Source organism: Phaenicophaeus curvirostris, chromosome 1, assembly GCF_032191515.1.
Source record: "Phaenicophaeus curvirostris isolate KB17595 chromosome 1, BPBGC_Pcur_1.0, whole genome shotgun sequence".
Classification (NCBI taxonomy): Eukaryota; Metazoa; Chordata; class Aves; order Cuculiformes; family Cuculidae; genus Phaenicophaeus; species Phaenicophaeus curvirostris.
The window spans coordinates 156,686,837-156,714,486 of NC_091392.1; the positions used below are offsets into that span (position 1 = coordinate 156,686,837).

At 35.4% G+C, this 27,650-nt stretch overlaps 1 protein-coding gene across 2 annotated transcripts in view; it reads right to left on the reverse strand.

Moving 5' to 3' along the window:
• Window positions 1–27,650, reverse strand: part of UGGT2 (UDP-glucose glycoprotein glucosyltransferase 2) — an 89,256-nt gene that overhangs the window by 52,160 nt on the left and 9,446 nt on the right. For both annotated transcript variants that reach the window (XM_069878870.1, XM_069878879.1), the window contains exons 3-13: window positions 25,517–25,647; window positions 24,306–24,418; window positions 22,132–22,306; window positions 20,091–20,187; window positions 18,945–19,020; window positions 16,419–16,519; window positions 13,022–13,121; window positions 9,677–9,737; window positions 4,242–4,333; window positions 2,682–2,832; window positions 1,576–1,695 (exon numbers count right to left, since the gene is read on the reverse strand). In XM_069878870.1, coding sequence (XP_069734971.1) covers window positions 1,576–1,695; window positions 2,682–2,832; window positions 4,242–4,333; window positions 9,677–9,737; window positions 13,022–13,121; window positions 16,419–16,519; window positions 18,945–19,020; window positions 20,091–20,187; window positions 22,132–22,306; window positions 24,306–24,418; window positions 25,517–25,647 — 1,217 coding nt within the window. The remainder of the gene's footprint in view (window positions 1–1,575; window positions 1,696–2,681; window positions 2,833–4,241; window positions 4,334–9,676; window positions 9,738–13,021; window positions 13,122–16,418; window positions 16,520–18,944; window positions 19,021–20,090; window positions 20,188–22,131; window positions 22,307–24,305; window positions 24,419–25,516; window positions 25,648–27,650) is intronic.

The following is a 27,650-nucleotide window of genomic DNA, read 5'->3' on the forward strand; positions in this document are numbered from 1 at the left end:
AAAAAAGTAAGCTCTAAGACATTAAAAATTACGCTTCATAACTTAAACCTTTCTGTACTTCAGTTCATCATCTCCCAAACAAGGACAGTTATCATTACCTACTCTCAGTAGTGTACTATGAAGAAAATTGATAATGGTGAATTATCTATATGTAGCACAGAAAGTAACAGAAACAATCCTGAAAAAAATGTACCAAGTCCAGTATTGGAGGCAGAATGCCATGAATTACATGGGAAGGATAAAATAAAATATGGTGTATTTCTTCATTCAGTGAGTAGAAATTGTTCCTTGCAGTGAACACAGAAAACGTTATCTGGGAAAAAAGTCAGGTCCAAGTAATACAATACTGAACAAGGGGGATGAAACTATATCTGTACCACCAGAATTTCCCTCCGTTCCCCACATGAATACTCATTTCATGCTGTTTTTAAGAAAATTATATTTCACGTTCTTCCCAGATAAGTACTTATTGGATGCTAGCATGCACCAAAAATTAAAAAGAAACTCAGCAGTGTTTTATTGATCACATGGGAGTCTCTCATAATTTATTTTCACTTTTACTCAAAACAGATACCAAGTTTGTATTCCTTTGTCAAACTGCAACTATATTGCATTTAGAACTTTATTTACGTCAATTACTTGGCAGAGAGGTTAAAGAGTGCCTACTCGATTATCCCACTAGTCAGAATTTCTCAAGATATTTTTCCTTACAGGGCTGGAATTTGCAAGCAGCCAACACTGCTCTTTGTAAACCTCAGCTATTAACCTTGCAAGGAGCAGGCATGTACACGCAGCTGGAGGCTGGCTGCTTGTGTGTGGTGGTGATGTGTAATCTACTATGCAATCAGCCCATTTGCAGGGGTATGGCATGTAATGTCCAGCTGAACCAGACACTCCTGTTTTATGATCCTGAAATGTCAACTAAATCAGAAGAGATGTCAATAGATTTGAACTTATACTATGACACAGATGTGACACTTTGCTTAATCAGTTTTAATTACCTCTTACATGCTTTAAATGATAGAACACACTTTGTAAACCATGGGTTCAGGTTTTTTTGTAAGTGTTCCAGCAACTCTACAGTCTGAGATTGCTTGTAACATATCCACTGTCTTTGTTTATTGTCACCTTTTCATGACATGGCCAAATACACAGGAAAATGTAGTGATTTGTATTTTTTTACATCCTGATGAGAAATTAAGTTCAGGTTACCAAGAAGGTCTTTTCTGTAGAATGCAAAATTTAACATTATTTATTCTTCTGGAAACATTTCATAGAAAAACTGCTTTGGCAAAAATCGGTCTGTTGCAAGCATAGAATCACTTGGGTTGGAAGGGACCTTAAAGATTGTCTAGTTCCAACCTGCCAGATAAAAGACAAACATCACTTCTGGAAAGCAGATTAATAAATACAAATGACTCGCTAAACAAGAAGATTCACTACTATTAGCCTTCTTACATACAAACCATGAAAATTTAACATGTTAAAAATGAATACAGCATGCATATTTTTCAAACTGTCTTTCTGCATGCTAATACACCAACTACACAAAAGAATTAAGTTCTCTAGGCTTACCAAATTATACAAATTGCGTCTAATCTGTTGTATAACACCAGGAAACGCAGGCTTTAGCAGTTCCTGATAGCTTGCAGGCCATGTGCTATAGCTGGGATCTTGTTCTATGTTATTAACCCACTGAAACAAAAAAGCCAGCCATTTAGAAAACATTTATTAACCACTGAGTAAAATATATATGTAAAACACATGGAAAGTCAGGAAATACTACAGTGCTTTATCTTCTTTTTTAAATACTGACAGAAAACAGCTTCTAAAATCTTCCCCCCCTCTTCAATCAAACTGTTCAGATTTGTTTGCAGTACACGATGAAATCAGTAATAGATGGAAAAGATAAAAAAGACCCTTTGTATTCTGTATCATGATGCGAATAAAAGCATTTTTTCAAGTGTGCAAACTGCCTGCACAGTACACAGGTCATAACAACATATCACAGATAAGTATGTAACACAGCATCACTACCCTGCAAAATAAATACAGTATTTATCTATAAACCGCAGCAGTACTTCATATATATATATATATAAAAAAATAACGAAGTAATTAACATATGGCCAATTTGTTCCTACTGTTTTCCGTGTAAGTCTTTCTACACCTGGCAACCAGAAAAGTGAAACATGGTTCTTTCAGGTGAAGAAAGTAGTATGCTAGTGCCTTTTTCACTGTAAGCTTCATAATGTAAACCGCATAAAGTTTGAAGAAGGAAAAAAATAAAGTCATTGGTCAATTAGAAACAAGATATTAAAGTTCTCCACAATTCTATTATGTCTTAAGTACATTTAGCAGTCTTGCATAATACAAGGATATTGCATAGCTTAGTTAGTTGTTGTACAGTCAAATTCTATAGCTATGAGTGCACAACTGCTCTTAAGATACATTCCTCTTTTCTTTTAAATAGCCTACATCCTAAAATTTTAATAAGGTATAGGCTAGAGAAAATTACTCCTGAAATATATTTAACAGATACAACCCACCAAAAGATTTTACTCTGCTTATTGATATATCAGTTCATGCCTAGTATTTTAATTACGCTACAAAGAAAGATAGACTGCCTTACACACAGTACCAAATTCGTATCATATTTAAATAATTGCTTAATCACTCACTATTATCGAAGAGTGACGAATATCTAGTGCATAACTGTCTTCTGTAGGATGTATATGCAACCTCATAAATTTACTCAAGATCTCCTCTTTAATTCCAAGTTCATGAAGACCATGCATCGCTTTTCCTTCCAGTTTTAGAGTCTCTAAGATACTTTTTCAGAAAGAAAGATGTATAATGTCTACATAGAACTCTTGTCATGACATAGAAAAAAAAATTTCAAAGACTTAACACAAGAATCATTTTTAGTATTAAAAATAATTTTAATATTCTTCTGCAGTCCAATGTTTAAAACAATATCAATTAATAACACTACACTTGTACATCTTCAAGTTATTTCAGAATAGAATTATAATGTATTGTATAATTAGTTAGAGGCTTTGCAAGTGTGTAGAGAAGCAGGTAGCAAGTGATGGAGACACAGATAAGCCCTAAATCTGCATCACAGCAGAACCCTGCAAACAGTGTGGAGGAAATGCAATGCTATTCTTCTAAAAGAAAATTTTACTAGAAGAGCCAGCTGGACTTAACATTTGTTGCAGTCTTAAAATTCAATATGAGAATGGGAACAAACCTTAAGTACACACCTGGCAGAACACAGCAACCAAAATTTCTCCAAACACCTTTATTTTTACCTTGCCTCATTTTGTGTTTTCCCTATTCTGAAAAGTTTCCTCTAAATCATATTGAAATTAAACCTAGCACTAGAATTAAAAAGCACTATTAATATTTGCATCATTATCACAAAGATGCAAGTGACTCGATCTCAAAAATCCAGCTGAGAAAAAGAAATATGTAGAAATTGCATATAAATAAAACTAAAAAAAATCTTCCTGAAGAGAAGACATTCTGAGCTAAAATTAGAAAATAAACAAATTGTGAACTCTGACAAATCATAGGGAAATGAAAATACCTCAGCCTTAGCATTTACTAACAGTTTGCAGGCCACAGGAGATGATTTTTAAGTACTCACATCTGTCCTGCTGCTGACAACATACAGAAGAATGCAAAGGAAAACGTTTACAGTTTGAATGCTTGCATGTAAAAGGCAAGTCACACCCAAAATAATTCTATTATAATTACACAAACCAGAAAAAGATTTTATACCAACAAGCAGATTAGTTCTTTATCAACAGAACTTAATACAATAAGGTGGCCAGACAGACTCACAAACATGCCAAAAACAATACAAGGTGTTGCGTATCTAAAATTCATGCCTACATTTTTTGTTATTTTTAATAGGGATGTGAAAGCACTCAACTTATACTTCTGAGTGCCTTCCCCACCTTTTCATCCACACATTGGATTCATTCCATTTCCAAATTAATTTTACATGATGAGTTATAAAATTGTAAGCATATTATAAAACATATTTGAAGAGAAAATACTTTTTTCAACTACTTCATACAAAGCTCGTATTAAAGTAAAACCACTGTAAGACAGTATCGCCTTTATTGGAGCACTTCCTGGCCCCTAAAATGCAACAGGCTATCATCGCACCAGACTATCTCTCCAATATTAGCTGTAATTCTGTAATTTTGAAATAAAATATGCCATCTTACCTAAACGGATCATGAAAATCCAGGTCAATAAGAAGGCCATTTAGAAATAAACGTGCTTCTCCAGGTTGGATTCCAAGCGTTTCATGAAAATGCTTAAAAATAAGAAGTACTGCTAACTTATTTAGGTATATGCCAACACCATGACACACATACAGATATATAGACAAACATACAGATATATAAACACATATTACTTCAAGGAATTCTACACAACAGACATAAAAGCTCTCCTACGTAATTTCTTCTTTTAGCTGAGCATTGTTGGCAAAAATATCGACAGCAGACTTTTAGAAGTGCTGTTTAACACACTTTGAATGCTTAACACAAATGTAAACAAAAATAGTTGATATTCCCCTCAGACAAACTACAGTGTCTCCACCTGCACAAGGTCTAGGCAAGAACATATTCTCAGTGCCTGCCAACAGAAAGGGAAAATGCGCATAAAACCCCAGAAATATAGCTCAGAAGTTCCTGAAAAATTACCCACAGCACATTCCTCCTACATATCTATTCACTTCCAAATGGAAATCAAAGGGAAACCCTGCACATGTCCTTCAGACCTCCACTTGAAATGAGCTTCTCAACACCTTAAAATCTTCCACATTTCCAAAAATGCATAGTCACAATTGATAGGGGGAGGCAGGAAAGACTGACTAGTAACACAAAATCTCATCCAACAAAGAAAGAAAAAAAATCAGAAGGGATCGCATATCCTTCCTTTGCAAATAAGTAAAAAAATCCACAATAAACAAATACAAGACAAAGGAAACATTTAGGGAGCAGGGTGTGCCTTATTTTTATTTTCAGAGAGCTGTGAGGCACCACATTGTTCAATCTACAGTGCCTGTAGCAAGATGAGTAACAGGAGCAACAACAGCAGTTTCTTCCAACTCACCCCTCGAGGACCAGTCAGATTTCCAGATATGTCTTAATTCCCAACAGAGGAATGGAAAGCACCAAAAACAGGCAGAAAAGAAGCAAGCTGAGAGTGATTCCCCATTCCCGCCCCCAGTTAGCTCCCACTTGTTGAACAAAATAAGTGTGAACAAAAACAAGGAACCCAGGCTGTGTATATTACTCCATTTATGAATCTGCCATTGAACAAACATGAGGAAAAAAGAGACAAGATTGAAAGCAATATTATTCCTTTAAAGTAGTGAGGCTACTTTCACACAGTTAAACTTCAATAAACTCAAAGCTAACTGGTTTGTGGCCTTATAAATGGAACCCCACATAAATGAGACAAGAGTGTACTTGAAGCACCTTGTAATCCATCAGATGTGCACATTACTGATCATTCAATGAAATGGTACCCTATTCCTTAGCACATATAAAACCACAACTTAAAGCAGAATGGAAATAGTAATTGTACTTAATGCCAATGTATGAAACACAGGGCTCTCCATGAAGGAAAAATGCAGCTGTGATAAGCCATAGTCTAACACAAAGAATTTTTAAAGGAAGCCCAAAACCTGTCCTTGACCTTGGAAAACATCTTTTGAAATTGGTAAATTCAATTTACTCTAATGGTGTAACCTGAACTTGTAGTGCCGTCACTGCTTTTTTTGTATGTAGCTTTCCCAAAGAGTAATAATTATTTGTTTGTTATAAAATTTCTAAAAATATATATATATTCAAATTCAGATATAATGTGAAGAACACAGTGCACTTTGTGGGGGGGGAAGGCAGTAAGCCTCATTAATGCAAAGAAATAGCCAGAAAGCCCTTTAAAAAAAAAATTTAAAAAAAATTACTATCATTCATGAAAATTTTAGTAGGCATCTAAAAAGTGGATATCTGTGGGCCTTTCAAAAATAAGAAGCGTAAGTGCATGGCAGTAAGTTTCCTATAGTGAGATAAGAAAAAAAAAGAAAGGAATTACTTTTCCAATTTATAAAACTCGCTTTATTCCCAGTATTACATTCATCTAAGTTACAGGAATGGACTTTCAGTACATCCCAAAGCTTCATACAGAAGAGGATGGACCTCTATCTTCTTTATAACTAACTGCTGCTAACTCACTCTAGTGCAAGCGCAGGGCTTCACATTCATCTTTGTTTAACTTCATGAAACCATTAAAACAAAAACTAGGAGTAGAAGCTTGTGTCTGACATTTACGCTTTTCCTACCACAGCTTCACACAGAATTACAGGTCCTCCCAAGGTATCACTGTACATTCTAAGGAGCCAAAATTCATAGATGCCTGACAACGTCAAGTGCCAATGCAGCAGGTTAAACTTCTGATCTCTTTACCCACACAGAGTTTGATCCTGAGATACCACCCAACCAGGCAGATGGGACAAAATTAAATAGCCAACCACAGAGTGACAACAGTCTTCACCATACAGAGAAGCATCCAGAGCCCTAGGAATATTTTTTCCTGTAATCAACAAATCCAACTTAGATTCCAGTTTTAATACTGGAGTTTTGCCATGAAATGCTGTGACTGCAGAAAAATCTCCCTTAATGCCACTGGACTCAAGGAGTGAACAATAAATATATGGAGGAAATTTCAAGAAATCTCACCAGCATCTTTCAGGGCTCTTGGGCAGATCTTGTGAGATCAGCTAGAAGAGTCTCTCTCCTTGAAGCACTGAACTCAGCATTCTGGATAAGAGATCTCTCTTACCACTACTGAAAGATTACTGGTCATTCCTATATAAGCTCATTTTATATATATATTTATATATTTTTATATATATATTTATACAAAGACACTTACGTAGGCATGGATACCGAGTACAGACTGAAACTGGCTGATTTAGGTCATCCAAAAACTAATGCTAAGTAACATGAATGCAAGAAAAATGACAGAGATATCAGCCACAAGATATTGAAACAGGAGTCTAAAAGGTTTTCAAATCCTTCAGTACTGCAGTAGGAAAAGAATGGAGCTGAATCAGAGACTTGTTACACAATTTCAATTCTAGGCATTTGATTGTTCAGAAGAGCATCCATTTGGCACTCCAGATGAGAATTTAATGCTGATAATACATAGCATTTTCTTGCTAAACTGTCAGCACATTACCACACTGGAATTTGTGAGTTGTGTTTAATGAGATTTTATTTTTCCTTTTATCTATAGCAGTTCTTTGTCTATTTCTTAGTTAGGTATCAATTCATTACATCTAAATCATCACATGCCTTTCAACTTTTAATACCTTTATTTCCTCCCGTTGCATTTCCTATTCAACTTTCATTATCTTGAGAGGGAATCATCCAGTTAGACACAGCATGAGATTATATCTCTCCTGCTGCTAGATGGATGTACTGCAGCTCAAGAATGCACATGCCAATTTATTGTGCTCTAGCAGCAGCGTTCAGGAAGTTTCCCCACTTTTATTCAATAGATTTTAGCTTTTAGCTGTCTAAAGGCCTGTAGCCCCAGGGAGGATGCAGTGTAAAATTTAAGATTAGTTTGACAGGTGCCCAAGACTCTCTTACAGCTGAAGTATTTAATAAGGTCTATGGACTCATTGGAGTGATTCAGCTGATATCCAATGTCATTTGAGACACTATAATGTTCCGGGATTAAGGCTTCTTGGACCACAAAGCACAGGTCAATCAGAAGGGAATGGATGTTCCACTGGCCACATCCACCAAACCTGTGTGGCTATCTTGCCTAGTTCATGGCATCTCAGACAACACACCAGAAATCCAAGTTAAGGCAACTCAGTCATGCCACACAAAATAATTGAGTGCACTAAATTGTTTTTGATGTCCATTGACTACATCTTCATTGTTATGACAGAAGTTTACATACCTACACAGACACACCTAAATGCAGACATCTTAATTTCAACCCAAATCTTAACTACTTTTCCTAATCGTTATAATTAGTAATAATAGCCATTGTAATACCTGATACAGCTTTAAGATGGGGGTTTGCATTTTGGGGTAGAGGAATAGTTTTTGATTAAGGAGTTGGTTTTTGATTTGTGTGTTAACAGAGGTGCAATTGGAGAAAAGCATTGAAAGTCTTCATCAGGAAACAAGGAAAGATCCGATACAAGCACTTGTACTCTGGAGAAACTATGATCATCAGGGGTTTGTTTTACCTAACGGTGACTATAACCCTAACAACAAAGGATACTGACTTCCTCCCTTGAGCAAAAACTATGGCATTTTTCACTAGTGCAAGAAATGAGATCTGCATAAAGTTGAGCTCACTCTAAGATCTCTGTAAAACCCCAAAAATCTAACATGCACCCTGCACACAAGAAAACTAGAGGGCTCAGCAGAGCGAAATGCTGAGATACGAGAACTGTATTCTCAATACCCCAGTCCCACACGCAATCACCTATGGACAAAAAAAGCCCCATGCAATTGTTTTCATAACCATTTATAGGGACATAACACTTGAGCCTGTCACTATTTGGTCAGGAAATACTTAAGGCTAGAAAGCCTTACATTAGCTTCACACGGTGGAGAGCTCTTAACACATTTACATGACAGTTTTGCTACAACGGAGATGACAAGCTCTTCATGAGAAGGTTGCATCAGTACAACAGGGACATTGCTAGTTTTCACTGTTTCAGAAGGTGGAAGAAGCTGGAAAAGCACATCCCTGGATATATTAGCCCTGGCAAGACAAGAGGAAAAGGCCTGAAGAGATGTAAAGTAAAATAATAGATGGAAATATTGCAAAAGTACAGGAGTGCCATAAGTAAGAAGTAAATCCCTTTCACTATCATCCGTCTCTACATGAAAATATATTTTCTGACAATCAGGATTAAAGCCAGGGATATGGATATTATTTCATGGGACCAGCCCTAAAAGCATGGTGGATAACAGTTAACTTTAACACTCAACTTGAAAGAAAAAAATCCAAACACTGAACTGAGACAGAAAATACACAAACTCAACAAAGCAGCATCTTAGACTACATCTCAGATCAGTAAAAAAAAAAAAAAAATAAAAATCACATGAACAATGACTCCTCATGTGATAGACAACAGGTGCAGTGCACCAAGGATGAGAATAAATCTACCATCTATGACATGTGATGTTCAAAATACCTTGCAGGAAAGTTGCATGCATAATTCTGAGAGACTATAAAGCTCAAAGCTAGCACATGCTAACCATAATATAAGCAGCAGGCCTAGTTTCAATACTAAAGCTCTAGAAAAGTTAACTGATGCCTATTGCACTTTCACAGCATACAATTTATGACTGAACACAACACTGTAAAAGTTGTTTGTCCTTGATGAATTCTGTAAAATCAAAAGAGGGAAGAGGAGATGTACCAAGAACAGCAGAAAGTAAAGAATTTGAATTCAGTATTTCCAAGCTATTTCTTCAGTAAAAGATGTTTAGAACAATTAGCTTATTTTCTCTAGTAGGAATCATATGAAAGCTGCTACACAAATAAAATCTCCAAAAGCAGCAATATGACAACATTATTTGAACACCTATTTGAAGAAATAAAAACAAACCTTCTGATTTGCTTCTATTTCACTTCGCATTTTCTTGTCGACAGCTACTCTGGTCAGTGATCTGTAAAAATAAGAATGGTGTAACTCAAAACTGTGATGTCAAAGACAAACAGTAAAAAAGGTCAACATGGTTCAAATGTATTATTATCAGTAGTCATTGAAGGAGGAGCTTAACATGCTTATTATTGTTCAATTAATCTAAACACTTTCTCATAAAGCTTTTATAATCAGACTGCTAGGCACTTTCTATGTACATAAATAATGTGTGTATTCAATATTGAGTAAATGTATCTTATACTGCACTACTTCATGTTGACTAGTTTTGAAAGAAAAATTGTAGAGCAGGAAGTAGGAAACTATGAACATTTCTCTTGGAAAAGAAACATTGCTGATTAAGGTTTAAAAGAAACTTTGAGTACAAAGAAAAGAATATCTGAAGGCAAATTTAAGTTAGGAAAAATGCAGGAGAAGGATTAAGAAAAAACACTATCAAGTCAGAAGTCTTAAAAGTTCACTGTACAAGGACACTGCTTTAAGGGACTTTCTACCAGCAACAGACATAATTCAGGAAAACTACAGAACTTCTCATTAAAAGAGCAACCGTTATTGATGGGAATTATTACTGACCATTTACTCAGTTAAACCAGCCACTTAACAGAAGGACTCCATAGCAAGGTGGAAATTTAATGTGTGGCATTACTACCACAACTATTATTGACTTTATTGCAATAGTCTGAGTCCTAAAGTAAAAAATATTTTAGGGGAAAAAAAAAGGTCTAATTTTTATCTTGGAAAACTCAACATGAATAGTACCAGAGCCTGCAACTTTTGGAGTAAATGCCTCATTCTGCATACACAGGTGATAAAAAAACCCTGCATAGATAAAAAGGACAACCTAAATCTTGACAAACAGCTGAGACTAGCACAGCAGAAACAAAAAATGAATATAAAAGTAATAAAGAGGTAGAAAGGAGAAGACAAAGCTTGCCCAACATTAGGAAGTAAAATACTTAACAGCAAAAAGTAAGCTTTACTGATAGCATTTTAGTAATAAGAAAGCAATACATTAAAGAGTTATTAACTATCTCCTTGTCCATGCAAGATTTTAAGCAGAAAGTGTGATGGTCTTTGAGAAAGACACCCTAGGAGTTTGAGGTAACAAGTCTATAAGTACCTGTGAAAGACATTTGTTCATTTTGAGTTCAGTCATTTGCCCAATTGTTCAAAGCTTCGAAGTTTTATGCACTGTTTTTGTAAATATTCAGTGCTAAGGACTCACCTGACTGCCTGAGAGTAAATAGATACTAATTACCATTCTATAGGATGTAGGAATGCTCTTCTGCAACCTTAAGGTTGAAATATTTTCTATAATATATTTTTAGGCATATTATACCTCATTCTTATCCAGAAGAACATGCAGTTATACAGTACTGCATATCAAGGGAAAAAAGTAAATGATTCACATGTTTGTAATGTTAACATTCCCAAATGATGAACAGGCAAGCAAGAAACACAGTATTATACCTCATGTTCTTTTCACAACAGATATTTATGACACAAAATATATCAAATATCACAGAAAATGAATTACTAAAATGCTGCCATGACATATATCAGTACTTAGACTGTCTACATCTGATGACATTTTGTACAATCTACCTCAGACTAACCTTTACCGCTGGAAATACTAAGACACAAAAACTCAGGTTATAAACCAGAAAGCAAAAGAAACCACCAGAGGAATGGTATATTAATTTTTTATGGTCTAAAGATCCATTACATTTTTAAGGAACATACAGTATTTTTTTTATTTTCATAACTACAGTTCTAAAATTTTTATACAGCCTTTTCAAAGCCAAATTTGCATAAATAAAATGGTTTTCATATCTAAACAATTTTTAAAATACTACAGCTATGATTAGTTTTCTAAAGTGATTAAGCAATCTTTTTTCATGTCCTGTTTATTCTAGGGTTGGTTTTTTTTTCTCCTAACTAGTATTTTTGACTCAGCAGGTTGCAATTACATTATTAAGAAAATATATTTTGTGCACTACTTCCTATACAATGCCCCTTCGATTTAAATTTTTTGTCAATGTAGACCTACTAACTTTGAATAATTTAAACATTTGTAATCTCTTATGTCAAAAATAACATACTAGATCAGCATATTGGAATAAATTACACAGTATAAGAACTGCAGTTCCTCTTTTAATAATTTCAAAGTCTTCTTACACTTTTACCCATAAAAATAAATTCTGAAGTGCAGGTAAATTGTGTTCTAACGCCACGAATACATGGCAGGAGTTGGAGTGGGATGTAGCAATTTAATGACTTTTTATACCAATGATTTAAATGTCACCTTGACTACTTCAAACTGACCTTTTTACTGTCCTTTAAAGAACAGAACTGATGTAGCAGTTCAAGATTAAGTACATTTCCATCAGCTTCTAACGAAGAGCTGCATTTTCTGATTGCTAGTCTGAAGTGTAAACTTCTACCTTACAATTTCATAATAATTACATTGCAGGCATTTTGAAAGTTATTTTTCTTCCTTGAAACAAGATTTTACAATGGTAGTTTTTCCATTTTAGTGTAGATTTTCTTTAACAGAATACCAGAGGTGACAATGAAACATTATATGGTAATTAAACAAGAGCTGTAAAATGCAGAACCACACTGAGTTAATAACCCTATTTAGCATCATATTTAATTCAGTAATTCAAGCAAATACTGCTGATAGGATTACACGACAAACTTATTAAATATAAAGAAAAGCATTTCTCAATTACAACACAATTAGCTTACAGGGAGAGCCATTTTTAATATTAGTACAGAGGAAAATGTTACTCATTTATTTAATATTTATCTTGATCTTTTGTTACATAATCTGTTGTGGGAGACAGATCTTTCCCATCAAGAACACTAACATACAGTAGCCAGGGCCTCATCTTATCAATGATGTTGTGCTTAGAAGTTATCTGTGTGGATCCCCTACAAAATCAATAAAATAGTGCCTCTTACTGCTGTAAGTAGATCTGATATTCATGCAATAGAATTTTTCACCTGGGAAAATAATATCCCAGCAGAAGCCTGGAGAGACTAGGCATGAGTGTCTACAGGAGTAGGATACCTTCATAGCATCTCCTGCATCAGACAGGAAACGCTTAAAGGATTGATCATGAGCTCTCCCAGGAGTTATTTTCTACTCAATGAAATTAGCTGGGGTCCACCTAGTAAGTTATAAACCATGAATACTCAACTGCAGGATTTGGATATAGATCTGTATTACTGTCATTATATTCAAACACAAAAAACAGTATTTGAAAAACAAGCTTAGTATCATACCTGGCTTTTATCGGGAAGTTCTGAGCTATGTCTTTCATTACTTTTAAGGCATCATAAACAGGGGCAGCCATAATTTGAGCAGCTGCTTGAAAACTAAGATCTGGGGGGAAAAACAACAGTGAAAATATCACTTTCAATCAATACTGCCTACAGTCACAAAATTATTCAATACATTATTAACATTTTTTATGTTTCAATTACACCTCATAAAAGATTATGAAGTAACATTATTAAGGTCAAAAACCCCAGGCACTTAAAAGTTGGAAATACCAAATTCAGGCTTCCCTACAGAACTCTAGTCAGCCATCTTGAGCAGACATTGTACAGGTAATTTCCAAGTTTACAAAAACACAGAGAAAAAAACTCAGACAATTCATCACGTGGCATTATGCCAGTGCGACAAGGGTATCACGCTGAAATTCATACACACACCAGTCCATAGACATCCATAACTGCAGTAAATAAGAACATCTTTCAGCTCCAAGACTTGACAAGATTTTCAGAAAACAGGTATGTTTAATGTGGAACACTGTATCGAACATGCGACGTGTACAATTTTCCAGAGTTTGCAGCAATTTCACAGGAATAAAACAGACTCATGAAAGAAAGGCCAAACTACGATCAAATTTCAGTTTTTCTAAGTGTCTAGCCCAATTTTTAAAGGGATCTCACTTTTCTCTTTATATTTCTCTCAGAATGAAAAATACATTTGCATCTATCAGGACAGCTTATAATTTACTTGCCTATCCACTGGAAAAACAAAGATGGCAATCAGTTAACCCTTGCTAGGTGCCCATCTTAGCTGCAACACAGTTTGGCTCAAGAGACTGGGGAAAAAACTAATTTTGGTAGCAGTAGGGTAAGGCAATAATACATCAGCTATTTTCCTGTACTTTGAATACAGTTTTCCTAGCTACCTGCCTTTTCCTCATAATCTACTAGTTAAGACAGTTGAGCAGAAACTGAAGGACTTGGGTTATTCAGTTTGAGGGAAGTGGATGCTGCATACAGTAAAAAACACTGGACAGAAAGCCATAGAGGGTGCTGCCCAGCAGAACTTTGCACCAACTTTCTGAAGCAATTAGGAAGTAAATAAATAAAAGGCTGAAGAAAAGCAAAGAGCACACACAGTTTAGCCCAATAAGGTACATCTTGGCTGGAAAAAATCGTGAGCCTGAGGAGCAGAATGGTAACTTGATATTTCTTAATACTTCTAACAAACAGTTTAAGAAGATCACTGTTTTCAAAAAGAACAATTCAGGTCCCTTTCAACAGCCATAAAGGCTGTGATCAAGTGAAGAAATACCCAACTGCTGCCATTGCTATGAATGGCAACACCTTACCTGCTGTGCGCTTAGGACATGCACTTGAAATCCTTCATAAATTGCTAATTATTTCCATTTTATGCTGAACAGCTACAGTATGAATATTCAAATCCCACTGAGGCAAACTGACATGTCTCTACCTTCTCGGTTACCCCTGGTCAGGGACTATCACTTACAAACCTTCCCCCTGTGGTACGCTAACACAGCTGAGAGCACAGTGTAGGGCACCGCAGGGAAAAGAAGATCCTAAGCTGAAAGCAGATCTCAAAAATACACCTTGAAAGCTAATGAAGCACTAGAGACCAAGAGGCTGTTCACACAGATAAAAGAATGAGTTATTGAAAGGAACACCGTGTTGGTACTCTGTGCATCGTTTTTCATTATAAATAGTAAACCTAATTACTTGCCTTAAACAAAGGCTCTTGAAAGACAACTCTTGAATGGTGTTTACAGTCATTTATAAATAGAAGCATGCACTATAGTTGAAAGAGTTATGGTTAAATTCAGTTAAACTTTTACTTTGAAGCTAATAAAAGGAAATCAGAGAGTAGCTGAGCCAGTAACTCAGACGCTATAATTAGTCATTAAGAATGAAATAGAAAACACTCAGTCATGTCAGGATAATGGCACTGAAACAACTGCACCATGCAAAGAGAGGGTTGAAGACCTCCCGTCTGAAAAGGCCCCAAGTGCCCTTAACACAAGCCAGTACTGGTTTTCCTGGCACTAAACAAACAGCATCCCAAACCTTAATTACTTTCAACACTGTGTGAACTGGCTGCTTGGGGAGCTGCACAAACTTTGTTTTTATCTGTATAGCTACGACACTGCAGAAAAGACCACCACTAAATAGAAACCGTATACTGGCTTTTGAAGGCAGACACTAAAGGGATCAAAGCTTCAGAGCTGCTTCTCCTTGAACATCAATAGGAAGGTATCAATCAAGTAAAAAAAAAAATAACCAGACAAACCGGAAATTTTCTTTTTATTTGCACAGTACATCTCTTGGGAGAACTGAAATACAATGGATTTTTGATTTAAAATTTTGGACCAAGTTAAATCCAGCATTGACAGGAGTCTGCAAGGAAACTACAATTATCTCAGATAGCCATTTTCAGACTGGACACTGCTAGCAAGCTCTGGAACAATCAGGGTCCTGAAAAGAAAATCACGTTCAGATAACCGCCCAGTCTCTTCCACAGCACTAGTATAAAGCTAAATCAGTTTTGATCCTGTTGTCCTCTAAAACTGAGGAATTTTAACAGGTAAAATCTAGTTGCCTAAATTCAAGTGTCATGACATCTTAGGGATCTATTTTTGAGTGATTTATAATTCCATTCAAGCTACAGAATGCTGTGCAAGTTACCAGCACAGAAGCTGTTTGGGAATCAACTTCTACGTTTGTTCTCCTAATCCACAGGAAACCTTTTTAAAAGCATGTTCTCCCATTTGATGTTATGTCAAAAAAAAAAAAAGTATCAATGTGTACTCCAGTACACTGATAAAAGCTAGAATTTATGAATTAAAGAATAAGTGTTTTAACCTGCATTTCATCCCAATTCAATAGTCATGTCAAAACTATATTTTCTGTCTGACTCATCAATAAGTATCTGAAACTAAATATAATTAATTTATTATATATTATAGTTAGTATATACTACATAGATATATCTCATATAGATTATCTATATTATCTATTATATAATAAAGTATAGATAATATTTTCAATAAAATATTAATACGTTAACACATTAATATATTAATACTTTATTAATATATTATATATAATAGATAATATATCAGGCAGAAAACTGAGTAACTTCCGTCTTTAAAATCAGGAAAGCCGGTTATGAGTCCCCATCTTGCAAGATTACTTCAATGCTCCTTTATTTTCTAGCACGTAATACTAGAAAGAATATACTGGTATCTCGTGGTAAACACTTGATATAACACTACCTTTTTAAGAAATCACATGCCTCTTTTAAAAAGCTTTTATCACAATATTGATAATCAACATAGCAAAACCAAATTAAACAGAGTATTGTGTTAATGCAGAAAAATGCAATACATACCCTGTAGCTCCCAAACCTTCAAAGGTTCCATGTTGTTAGTAGTTTCAATTAGATGCTTTTTAAACTCTTTCAGGTTATTTTTCAGATCAGGATGCAACTGTCTACAACAAAACATTTTTTTTTTAAATAGGCAACAATCAATTACAACCATCAATGCCTGCTTTTATCCACAGTATCACTGACAGCTAATATTGTATCGCTAGGGTAACAAGCAAGAATTAAATTTTTAATTCATTTTAAAAACAACGATGACAGTTTGGGACAAGAAGAGTTCATTTCTGAGGACTAAAAACCTGTTCATTACAAGGAGTTATATTATTATGTAGTGGTCTGTCTCAAGCACTGTCACATAAATGTTGATGGAATAAATTAATTCAAACATTAAATAGTATTAAGACAAAATATAGCTTTCCACTTCATCAGGTATAACTGTACACTAACCGTACTGTATTTTAACTGTAACTGTACACAGTTTGTTGTATTACCTACAAAAGATACAGGCAAGCCAATGTTGGGAACATTTTTTCATAAATTAACATTGCTGACAAACCCAAGCTACTCAGCACACAAATCCCTAGTTAGATCTGAAGAGCATGATGCCCAAAAGCTTGCCTATTTTTTTATTTTTTTGTAAATAACTGGGCAAAGAGGTTTTGAGGGCAAAAACAACAAGGCACCTCTGAACATCAAACAGTCTCCATTACTAAAGATTTTTCTGTCACAAGTACTGAACAAAGACCAAAAAGTAGCTAAAATCCAGGCATCTACAGCTTTAAGACTTCAAGATCTGTTATATTTCATATTTTATTTTGGATATCAAGAAGTTTCACAAGGAATCCTTCCTTCCTCCCTTTTTAACTGTTGGCAAACAGTAAACAATCTTAGAAATCCCTCTATGCAGCAGCAATCTCTTAACTAGTTTTAAGGTCTTAACCATTTTCAATACCTTCTTTGCAAATATATCTTGATGCCATTTTTCTTTTTTCCTCTGTTTGGTCCTTCAATTCTTTTGCAAATTGAAGGCAACTGGCAAATAACACCTTGCCACAAGCTGCAGTCAAGATCTAGTATTGACGCTTGGTCCCTTATTTCTCTTGTTCACTTACGCTACAGTAAACGTGGCCACAAAATCAAACACACAAAGGTGATTGAAAAAAAAAAAAAAAAAAAATTTACCCTTCTCTGAATATGTATCATGATGAGAGACAGAAATGTGATTTACATACTCAAATAGTTACATTTCTAAGATTTTACATCTGCTTACATCCATAACTATTCCACGGCTAAGAAAAGCATAACCCTTGACATGGCTATAGCCAAGCGATAATGTACAGATTACTGAAACACCTCTTTCTCCTCCAGTATGAAAAAAGGAAGAAAAAATATGAGTTTGGAAACATTGTCAAAAGGTCTGAGGAATTATCTGACAGCTTTGCAAGTCAGCCACCATGCAACACCCAGAAGTCAAGCACAGCTAAACCTTGCACAATCCAAGAAGGGAAAAGCTCAGATAAAGATGACATAAGCATTTAATACTACCTGCTGTGGAAGGTATCTACAGATAGGTGAAACAATACAGAAGCCAGAAGATCTGGGTGCTTACTTAAAGGTAGAAAGGGGGTGGGCTTTATAGAATTTAGATAGCATTAGCACCTCTGAACTCTGAGAAAACTTACTGCTTGGTGAGAACGTTCACAAAAAAGTTTACTTTTTGCTTCAAAAATAAGTGACATAATGACACTAGAGACCTAGACTCTTGAGTTTCTTCTTGAAGAAGGCAAGATTAATGATTCTCTGCATGGATTTGTTAAGGGAGAAGGGGGGAACTTTGATGACTGCAATTACAAAATGAAACCATCAAGAGAAGACCAGAAGCAGCCCACAGCCCTCAACAGGGAAGCATTCAGTTTCATCAGTCACTTAGACTAACAGGTTGTAGCTTGGAGGTAAAAAGAGCTCCGGCTAGATGAGAACACAAATTCCTGAACTGCAAAATAAGAAGACATCTATAAAAAGCAGATCTTTTGAGAAATATTACTCCTTAACTCCAAGAAACGAATGACTATCCATCTTAAAAACACCTTATGTAGCTACAACACATGGGTTTGGGTTTGTGCTACTGCATTTTGAAAATCAACATCCTGACTAAGTATCTGAAAATACAAGTAGCAGCAACAATTTACTGTAGAACACAGTGTTTTCATGTTTTTATCTAAGGTTTTGTGATTATTGCCTAGAGAGAGGGGTTTTTTTAACTTTAAAAACAGTTTATTGTATATTTTCTAAGAGAATTAGAAAACTCAAAACAATAAATTGAAATTAACAGAATAAACAGCTGTTGTGTCTTTACAGACACAATATAAACAGAGAAAAACTAATCAAAATTATCACCAGTAACAAATACTTTGCAACATAAATCTAACTTTTTCTGTAAAAAAAATAAATATGTGTGTATATATATATATATATTTGGTTCAGGTTCCAGAAACAAATGCAGAACTTGAATTGTAACTTATATCAACTCACTTTAATTTTCCAAAGAGAAAACCTTGGACATCACTTTCCCCTTCTTCATCTTCCTCTTCTTTTGTATCATTTGCTCCTGAGTACATAGCATATGTAGACAATATGAACAAGAAAGTTACTGATGTATTATGTTTCTAGAAATTATAAAACAGTTAATAGAAACATACAATGAGAAAGTTGTTGTTCCCAGGCGTAATTTCAATTAGAATTATATTTATGCATTCTTATTTTGGCATCACAATAAATCACTTCACAGAATTTAGCAACATTCAAACTATTTTTAAAATATAATTCATCATACGGCTGCATTTTTATTTAACTGAAATTGATATGGTTAAATAGCTCACTTCCCAAAATAGCCATTTCTCAGATTGATTAAGTAGCCAAGTATGAAACTTAACAGCCAGTTACTTCCAAATTTATGCTTGAAAGCCATGATGACTTTAAAGTGCTTGAATCTCCAGCTAGCATTTGATCTAAGTCAGAGGACAGTTTCTTTCCATTAAAAAACTCAAATAATTTTGAAGTGGCTCAGTCTATTAAACCTTAGTCTTACCAAAAGAGCTCACCAACTTTCTTTATATCTTCTTATAGATACGTCACACAAACTCCACACAAAGTCATTTCTCTGTATCAGAATGCTGTAACCAGTATTTTCTGAAATAAACGTTTCATTTCGATACTCAGTAACATACACTGGTAAGAAATTCTATGATGGAACACATTTTTCCTACAGAAGACTGTGCCAGCATTTCCACACAAATGCAGAACTTCCCCCACCCAATCCTGAAACACTAACATGTAGATATTACAGTAATTAGCATATTAGAGATGCCAACAAACAAAAGTAATTGAAGAACAAAGGTTAAAAACATCTTATACTGATCACAAGGAAGAACGGGTTACATTTTGAAGGGCTACAGAAACAACAATTACAAGTTAGATAATGAACTACAACCTAAGCACAGCTGTTTCTAAATGCTTGCATATACTTTAATGTCTCAGTTCGTAATGCCTGGGACTTTCTTCTGTAAAAAGAAATAACTTTCAAAACATTAATGACTTTATAACTGCAGATGATAACATATTTCAATAACATCTCAAATAAAATACTAATTAAAAAAACCCAAACAAATAACAACATACCTTTAACCTGTGTGTCATCTACTGCTTTATATTCTGTGCTCTTTATTGCAAGCTCTACACCATATCCAGACAAATACATTTTTCTGGAACGTGGTTTCTGCTTGATGGTATTATTTAAAACAAAATCAAAAAAACAAACTTTAAAAACTGTACATATAGGAGATTAACAATATCTAATACTGTAACTTTAAAATGTTCTCATAGTCCTAATATAAATCCATTTTTCAATTTATGATTCAAAGTACAAAATACTACACCAAACATCATAAAAGTCATGTAAGACATTGACAGTCCATAGAGAAGGTGTGTGACAAAGTCAGGACTTCCTTTGTCTCCTACAGACCACAGAATGGCTATGTCAAAATTGTAGTCCTTTCACATACCATTAGAAGAAGGACTAGAACAGGCAGAGCTGGTAGCACCTTATACAATTACTGATGCCTTAGAATTCACATTTTAAATTGTTAATTTCCTCATATTTTTGTCAGGCTTCAGCATGTTAGGAAGAAATTCTCTATTTCTGCATCAGGCTGATTCTTTCAAAGGGTTTTGATGAAAGAGTTGATCCTCCTTGCAGTTAGTGATTAAGAAAATATATTAAGGTATCACTACTGAAAACAGGTTGTCATAAAGAATAACGAATATTTCCAATTTTGGAGTGGAAGTTTGGCATTCAATAGTGTAACTACTCAGAGCATACTTACTTCAAAAAATGTGCTCTAATTTGCCCCAAATGTATGAAAACTCCCTTTCCAAAATAGAATTTGCACACAGACAGCAGCAATTTCTTGAAAGCCTTTCAGCTTTAGCTTACAATTTCTAAGAATTATTCTGTACAGAGAATCCTCCAGCTCAAAACAGAAAACCCAGCAAGGGTGGGGGTGTCCTCCTTGTCCTTGAGGCAAATCTCAATGCAGAGTGAGCACCACACTCTTTAAGCAGTCTCAGTGATAGTGGCAAAAAAAAAAAAAAAAAGACAGCAGAAAGACCATACCTCTCCTGCTCTCAATGCTCCCTCTTCTGGCATTTAATGTGAAGAAGGACAGAGAATCTAACTCAGTGGAACCAAAAAATAAAAATGGATGTTGTGAAGAAAATGAAGAGTCCGAAGAGAGAGGAAGTAAGTATAGGGAAGAACACAATACCCATTCTGTGGTACCACAGTGCATGTCAGATCAAGTAGACCAAGTATTTAATTGGGAAAAAAAAGTGCATAAAAGAACAACAGAAAGTTCAGTAAAGCCCATGCCCCTATACAACTTAGAGTTTAAGACTGGTTTCCTCGAATTCTCTACTTCATTACTGTGAGCAAACAACTCAAAGTCATCTGCAAACTATGGATCTCATCATCCTGAAATTCCTGGTCTTCATAAATCACAGAAACCTCTCACTCCACTAGATAATTCTTGCATTAGCTGCACTATTTAAGAGCTGTACTTTTAATATAAATTACAAAAAGCTTCAAGTAACTAAAAATGGGGACAATAGAGCTCCATGAACTGGTATTTATCTCCCGTTCTTTCTTCAGGGAGAGGACTGAGTTAAGAAAAGCATTCAAAAACATTATGTTTAAAATGCTGTTTACTCTGATCGCCCATACTGCTGTACTGCAATGAACATATGAGATTATACTGAGAATATATAAAATAATTGTAATGATTTTTTCAGCTTGGTTTTTTATTGCAGCTCCTGTTTGCTAATTCTTATTACTAATATGTTCACTTTGCTGCACCAAGATTCACCCAAGAGTTTCATACAACACAAAATACAGAAATATAAATAAAATAAGAGGTACTTTGAGATCAGTGATGCAAACAGTGCTTGCATGCAGGATTAGACAATATTATCATTGTGCTTTCCTAGCTTCAGTGTTTTCATTAGGTAAATAATTTAATCTAAAAAGTTTTAAAATTATAATATATATTGCACAATTTAGGCAAATGCAAAAATAAACGTATAAAACGTGTTTTGTCAAAACGCAAAGAAAACAAGGACAGAATACTAATAGTTTACTGCATCAATGTTAATTCAAATTGCATACCTGAACATAATGCCGGAGAATATAAACTATTTCCTCCTTTTGTGCCTTCTCAGATAAAATCTTGTGGAATTTAGCAAAGTCTTTTGTACCCATTTCTGCATAAAGAATAACCACTGGGCCGTCCTCTTTGAGAGTTGGGAATTTATGATCTCCCTTAAAAAGATATGGCCTGGGTCTGGTTTTAAAAACAAGTAATTTTGATATTATATATTCAGAGAAGAAGTAAAAGCAGTGGCAGTTTTTCATAACTGAAATACTACTAAGGGTTTATATGCTAAAAGTATACAAGTCATGTTAAAATCATCACAAAATAATCATGATTGCTCATGAACTCGGAACACAAATTTTCTAATTAAAGTCTCAGAAACCGGAAAAATCAGCATCAACTATAAATAACTTTAATATACACTACTAATTGATAGTGAAAAAGCAAACGAAAACCACAGCACTGAGATTTTTTTGCAATACTCAGTTACAGCTCAAACTTTTTAGTTTAAATGAGCATTACACCTACTAGAGATGTACAGATCAGTGAGGGACAAAATACCAGAGGGATATTCAGTGAAGTTTGAGAAAGCTACTAACAAGCATGGAAACCAACTGTGGCTATGATTATCTTACACCATCAAACTCTTAATTTAGCTAATTTCGCAAATTTTGATTGCCTGTCTACCTACCCACCTCATTAAAGCCCATGACCACAGAAAAGTCAGGCTTTCTATACCTGCAATGATTTCTTTAGATTACTACAAAGATCTTTTAAATATATAATTAGAAAGATTGAAAAGTAACAGAGGATATGGTTGAATAATAATACTCAATGCACTAGTTATTGATGAGTATGTTTCTTTTTCAGTGTTGCCTTTGCATAGTCGTACTTGAAAGACCAGTAAACTCCCTCCAAAGCTCTCCGAGGCAAGCTGAGAAACTCTAATACTTAAATGCACACTGCGGAAATATGCGTAGTAGATGGTCAGTGAAAAGTCATACTGGAAAGGTGAGGGCAGAACTCCACAATGCCACAGTTTGTGATGCAAAGCTAACGAATATCTTCAATATAAAAATCACATTTGCAATAATTCATACTGCAAAAGACCTCATCATTTGCTGCAATTCCTCCCTCAAAGCAGGCCCAATTCGTATCAGGGTACTCAGGGCCTTAACATCAACATCCTATCTAAGCTTGGTAAGTACGCAGTCAGAGACCACATTTGTAAGGTGGAGACAAAAGGATGGGCCTGGTTTGAGAACTGATTTGGGTGCACGCAGCCATGTATCACAAAATCAGGCAAGCTTTTCTGCTGTAAACACAGGAGGCAGACAAAACAGGTGCCATCAAGGAGCCTGAAACAGCTCTTGAATGAGTAAGCTCTGTCCAAGAACAGATCCAGATTTGCCCCAATGAAACCATACATATGGAATGTGACGTGAGAAGCTTCCTTCTTGTAACCAAACAGTCAACAACTGCCAGTCATTTAGAGAGAGTTGAAAACCTAAATCAAAGGAGCTTCTCTTTTCTTATTTTCTTGAGTGGTCACCTAGGTATAGCAGAATGACTCTTGTTCTCAAAAGGTGGCTACCAAGCGCTATCATAAGTTTCTTGAACACTGATAATCTCAAAGGTAGCATTTTATACTATAATGACCAAACTTCACAAAAAGAATAAGTGCTGCTGTGAAATAACACTGCATAGGGCTACCACAACGACCTTGGATTGGAAAATTAAAACGTTCATCCTTTGTAAATCCAAGATAAGCCCCCATTCTCTGTTTCTGTTCAACACTGAATAATAGTGAGAAGTAATTGATTCTATTGCTCTTAAGGCTGAAAGCTAATTTACATCCCAACAAAAGAGATTTTCATGAGAAAGGTGCCTGAAAGGGAAGGGACAGCAGCTGGACAGATAAAGGGTGTGGAATGGGTGTGGAATTCAGCACTCACTAACCAGTTAGCAGGGTAGTAGGGGCAGCTTTATGCTTGCCTAGATAACTGCCAAGATTGTATGCAGAAGGAATGTGATGGACAGAAAACATCAGACATGCATACTGACAACCCTTCTAAGGCACTGACTGCTTTGAGCACAACATGACTCCCATCTATGCTTCTTACATGTAATAATACATTTTCCTCTTTAATCATCTATTATTCCTCTTAAAACAGATCATTACATTTACCTCTTAGTAGCCTTCTTCAGCAGCTTCTTTATTTCATTAGTCTTACAGGTGTGCTTCTCATGGATAACCACAAATGCACTGCAGCCTTCTGGTGGAGGTTCATCAGCTGCAATCTAATATTACAACAATTATACTCAACCAGAACGCTTTGATTGCACTTCAACTTAAACTCGCATCCCTTTGATTAAAATAACTCAGCAGCTGCCATTGAGTTTTGTTTCTAATTAAGCCCATTCAAAATTGGGAACATGTGAAAAAAGTAATGGAAAATATTAGAAGATTAAGACATTATAACCTTTGCAGTCATAGTCCAGAAAATGCAAGTGCATTTCAGTTCTGTAAAGACAGGGCTGAGAAATCTCCTCCACAAGCTAAAAATCACACCCTGTACTCCAAGATATTTTTATTTTAGCCACTATCAGCAATGATGCTAATGTACAAAGATTTGACTGCTAACCAATAAATCCCAAAATTAATGTCAATTTTCAGTTCTCTCTTCTTCCTATCTCCTGCCTTTTTTTGTTTTTAAACTATTCAGCTATTCCCATGTAAAGTGGGAATCATATGACTGCATATCAATGACTCTGGATTCACAAGCTGAAAGATAAAACTGAAAAAATGAGTCTGAGATGATGATATTCCTTCAGAGAATACTCACAAAACCCCCTAACTTTATTACACCTTATTATCTTTCAGAAAGATGGATTTCTCACTTTATCTTGAAGATGGCATTGCTGCATCAAGGATGTGCAGGTTTAGGCTATAGGCACAGTGAATTTATGACGCCTCTCAATGTTTTATTAACACAGCAAGTATATAACTATTCCACCTTTCAACTTCTCAAATACTAAAATGACATAGGTGAGAATAACAAATTATTTGAAGCTAAAAAAACATTCCTACTTTGGGAATGTCTGAAATCCCACAGGATGATCTAAAGCAATGCAAAAAAAAAAAACCACCAATCCACAATCTGAGTTTTTAAGAGTGAGCAATTCCAAAAATTATACCCTAAAAATAATGTTGTCCATACAATTAGACATGTATATTTATTCCTGTCAATATAAAGCATCATCTTTATAAATGAATCATACCCGATTCCAAATGATGTCAGCATATATTTTGCTGAACTGTAATAATGAATATTCTTTACTCTGCAGCCAAAGAACCACATAAAATCATGTACCAAATATCCCAGTTAATACAATCACCTGCTGAAACATCTGAACAGTTGGAGAATATGCCCGTATGGAAAGTGCAAACTTCAACAGATTGATTTGCAAATTGGACAAAAATTGTCCTGCTTTCTTCAAGATTAAATTGTAATAGGAATGCTCTGAATCTGTTGAAGAAAAAAAGAAAAACTTTTAGTATTTAGCTATAAATTACGTGGCATATCTACCTGCGCTACACAATAGGCAAAGACTATGTTTGCACAGCTTGGCAGTTCAAAAGTCTTGAATGTTGTCCGCTGATAATTGTTTCCTTTACTCCCGGTTTTAAAGGCCTAATGCAACATAAGTACAACAGAAGTGAGTGCAACAGCATTACTTAACATTTAAATCATCTTCAGCAATATAAAAATCCACTTGAGACAATGTCTCTCAGCAGACCCATATGGAAAGTCTCAAATAAAGCTTATTAATTGATTCATATTTGTCAAGCTTATACTAGACTTACTATGTAATTTTTGAAGGCTACTTACTTTCAACCAGCATTTTTTACAAATTATTTCCACATTTAGTCTTGGCACACTCCAACCATACAACTTACAGAAATGAAAATCTTCTGAAGGCAACTTTTTTTGGCTACTCTCACACATCCTATTTCCTCCTTAAAGGTGCATGACAAACAACAGTATGAGAACAGATGCAACGTGTGAAGCGACTTCCCCTCTCCCTCCATATCTTGCCTTCTCAAGGCCAAAATTAGGACTCCAAGTAAGAAGGAAGGTGGGTGGTATCAGGGAATGACAGAAGTGATAAAGAACAATGGCTGGAAATAATTAACCCCCCTTTCTTCTTCTAGGATATTCACTTGGATTTTCTCATCCTGTCCTTGGACTATGAGGCAAAGAAGCCTAATTAGAAAGAAGTTCTAAGACTGCCTTATCAAGTTGTGAAAGACCTGTACCTGTAAAAGGAATAACGCTCACTAGAATTTCTGTATACACAAAGGCTGTATACGTTGTACTGCATGATATTCTTGAACACAAATTAGTCAGAGAAACAAAGCTGTGACCACACCAAGCATTACGCACCAACTCTGTTCCAGAGGTTGCTCTTCCACAAGAGTAACAGCTGTGATATTCATGAAGCAGCCCAGAATTTGGCAATTTATGCTTTTCCCACCCTCCTCTCCCCACCCCTCCCCTAAAAAAATCTATGTCATCAGCAAGTATTTTACCTACATTGATAGATACTACCTGGAAACTGCAGTGATTCAAGATCTTTTTCACATACAATGGTTTGGGCTGGAAGGGACCTTAATGATCATCCAGTTCCAAGCCCCCTGCGATGGGCAGGGACACCTCCACTAGATCAGGTTGCCCCAAGCTCCATCCATCCTGGCCTTAAACACCTCCAGGAAGGAGGCATCCACAACTCCATTGAGAACCTGTGCCAGTGCCTCACCACCTTCACAGTTAAAAAGAAAAAAAAAACAAAAAACCCGAGTCTTCCTAATATCTATCTCCCTTCTTTCAGCTTAAAACCATTACATGTATTCAAATATTCTCCTATAAGGTTAAAATTCGCAGCAAAGGGAAAGTGACTTGCAGAGAGGAACCATTCTAGCTGTCCAGCTTGATTTCATCTACATTCTTACATCAACACCTTATTTTTAAGGTGCTCTTGCTGTCGAAGTGGAATGATTGTCCCAGGGGAAACAGCTTTAAGGATGCTAAGTGGCACCCAACTTTCACACAGCATGAAAACCAATTCATGTCATTTAACTTGCCAGATTTTACCTGCCTCAGCTGCAGGAGATCTCAGAAGTACTTGTATTAAATGTGTGTTGCAATCAAAACACCATTCCCTCACCACAGCCTAGGTTCCAGCAAAATACTAAACCACACTAAAAAAAAGCCCTGCAGGCCAAAGTTTTGGAAATATCCATTAACTGCTTCCAGCAGTTCTGCATACAGCTTTTGTAACTAAACACCTCCCATCTTCTCACTTTCCTTTTTACAACCCCTAAACTTTTTTTTTTAAAAAAGCCTCTAGGATCTCCTTTCTGCCTTTTCACTTTCTGAAAAATCATTATTTAGAAAGGCCGAGTTTGCTGCAATTAACTAGTAAAGAACAAATCCGAGATTACAAATGAGCATGATCAACATGTTGAGAA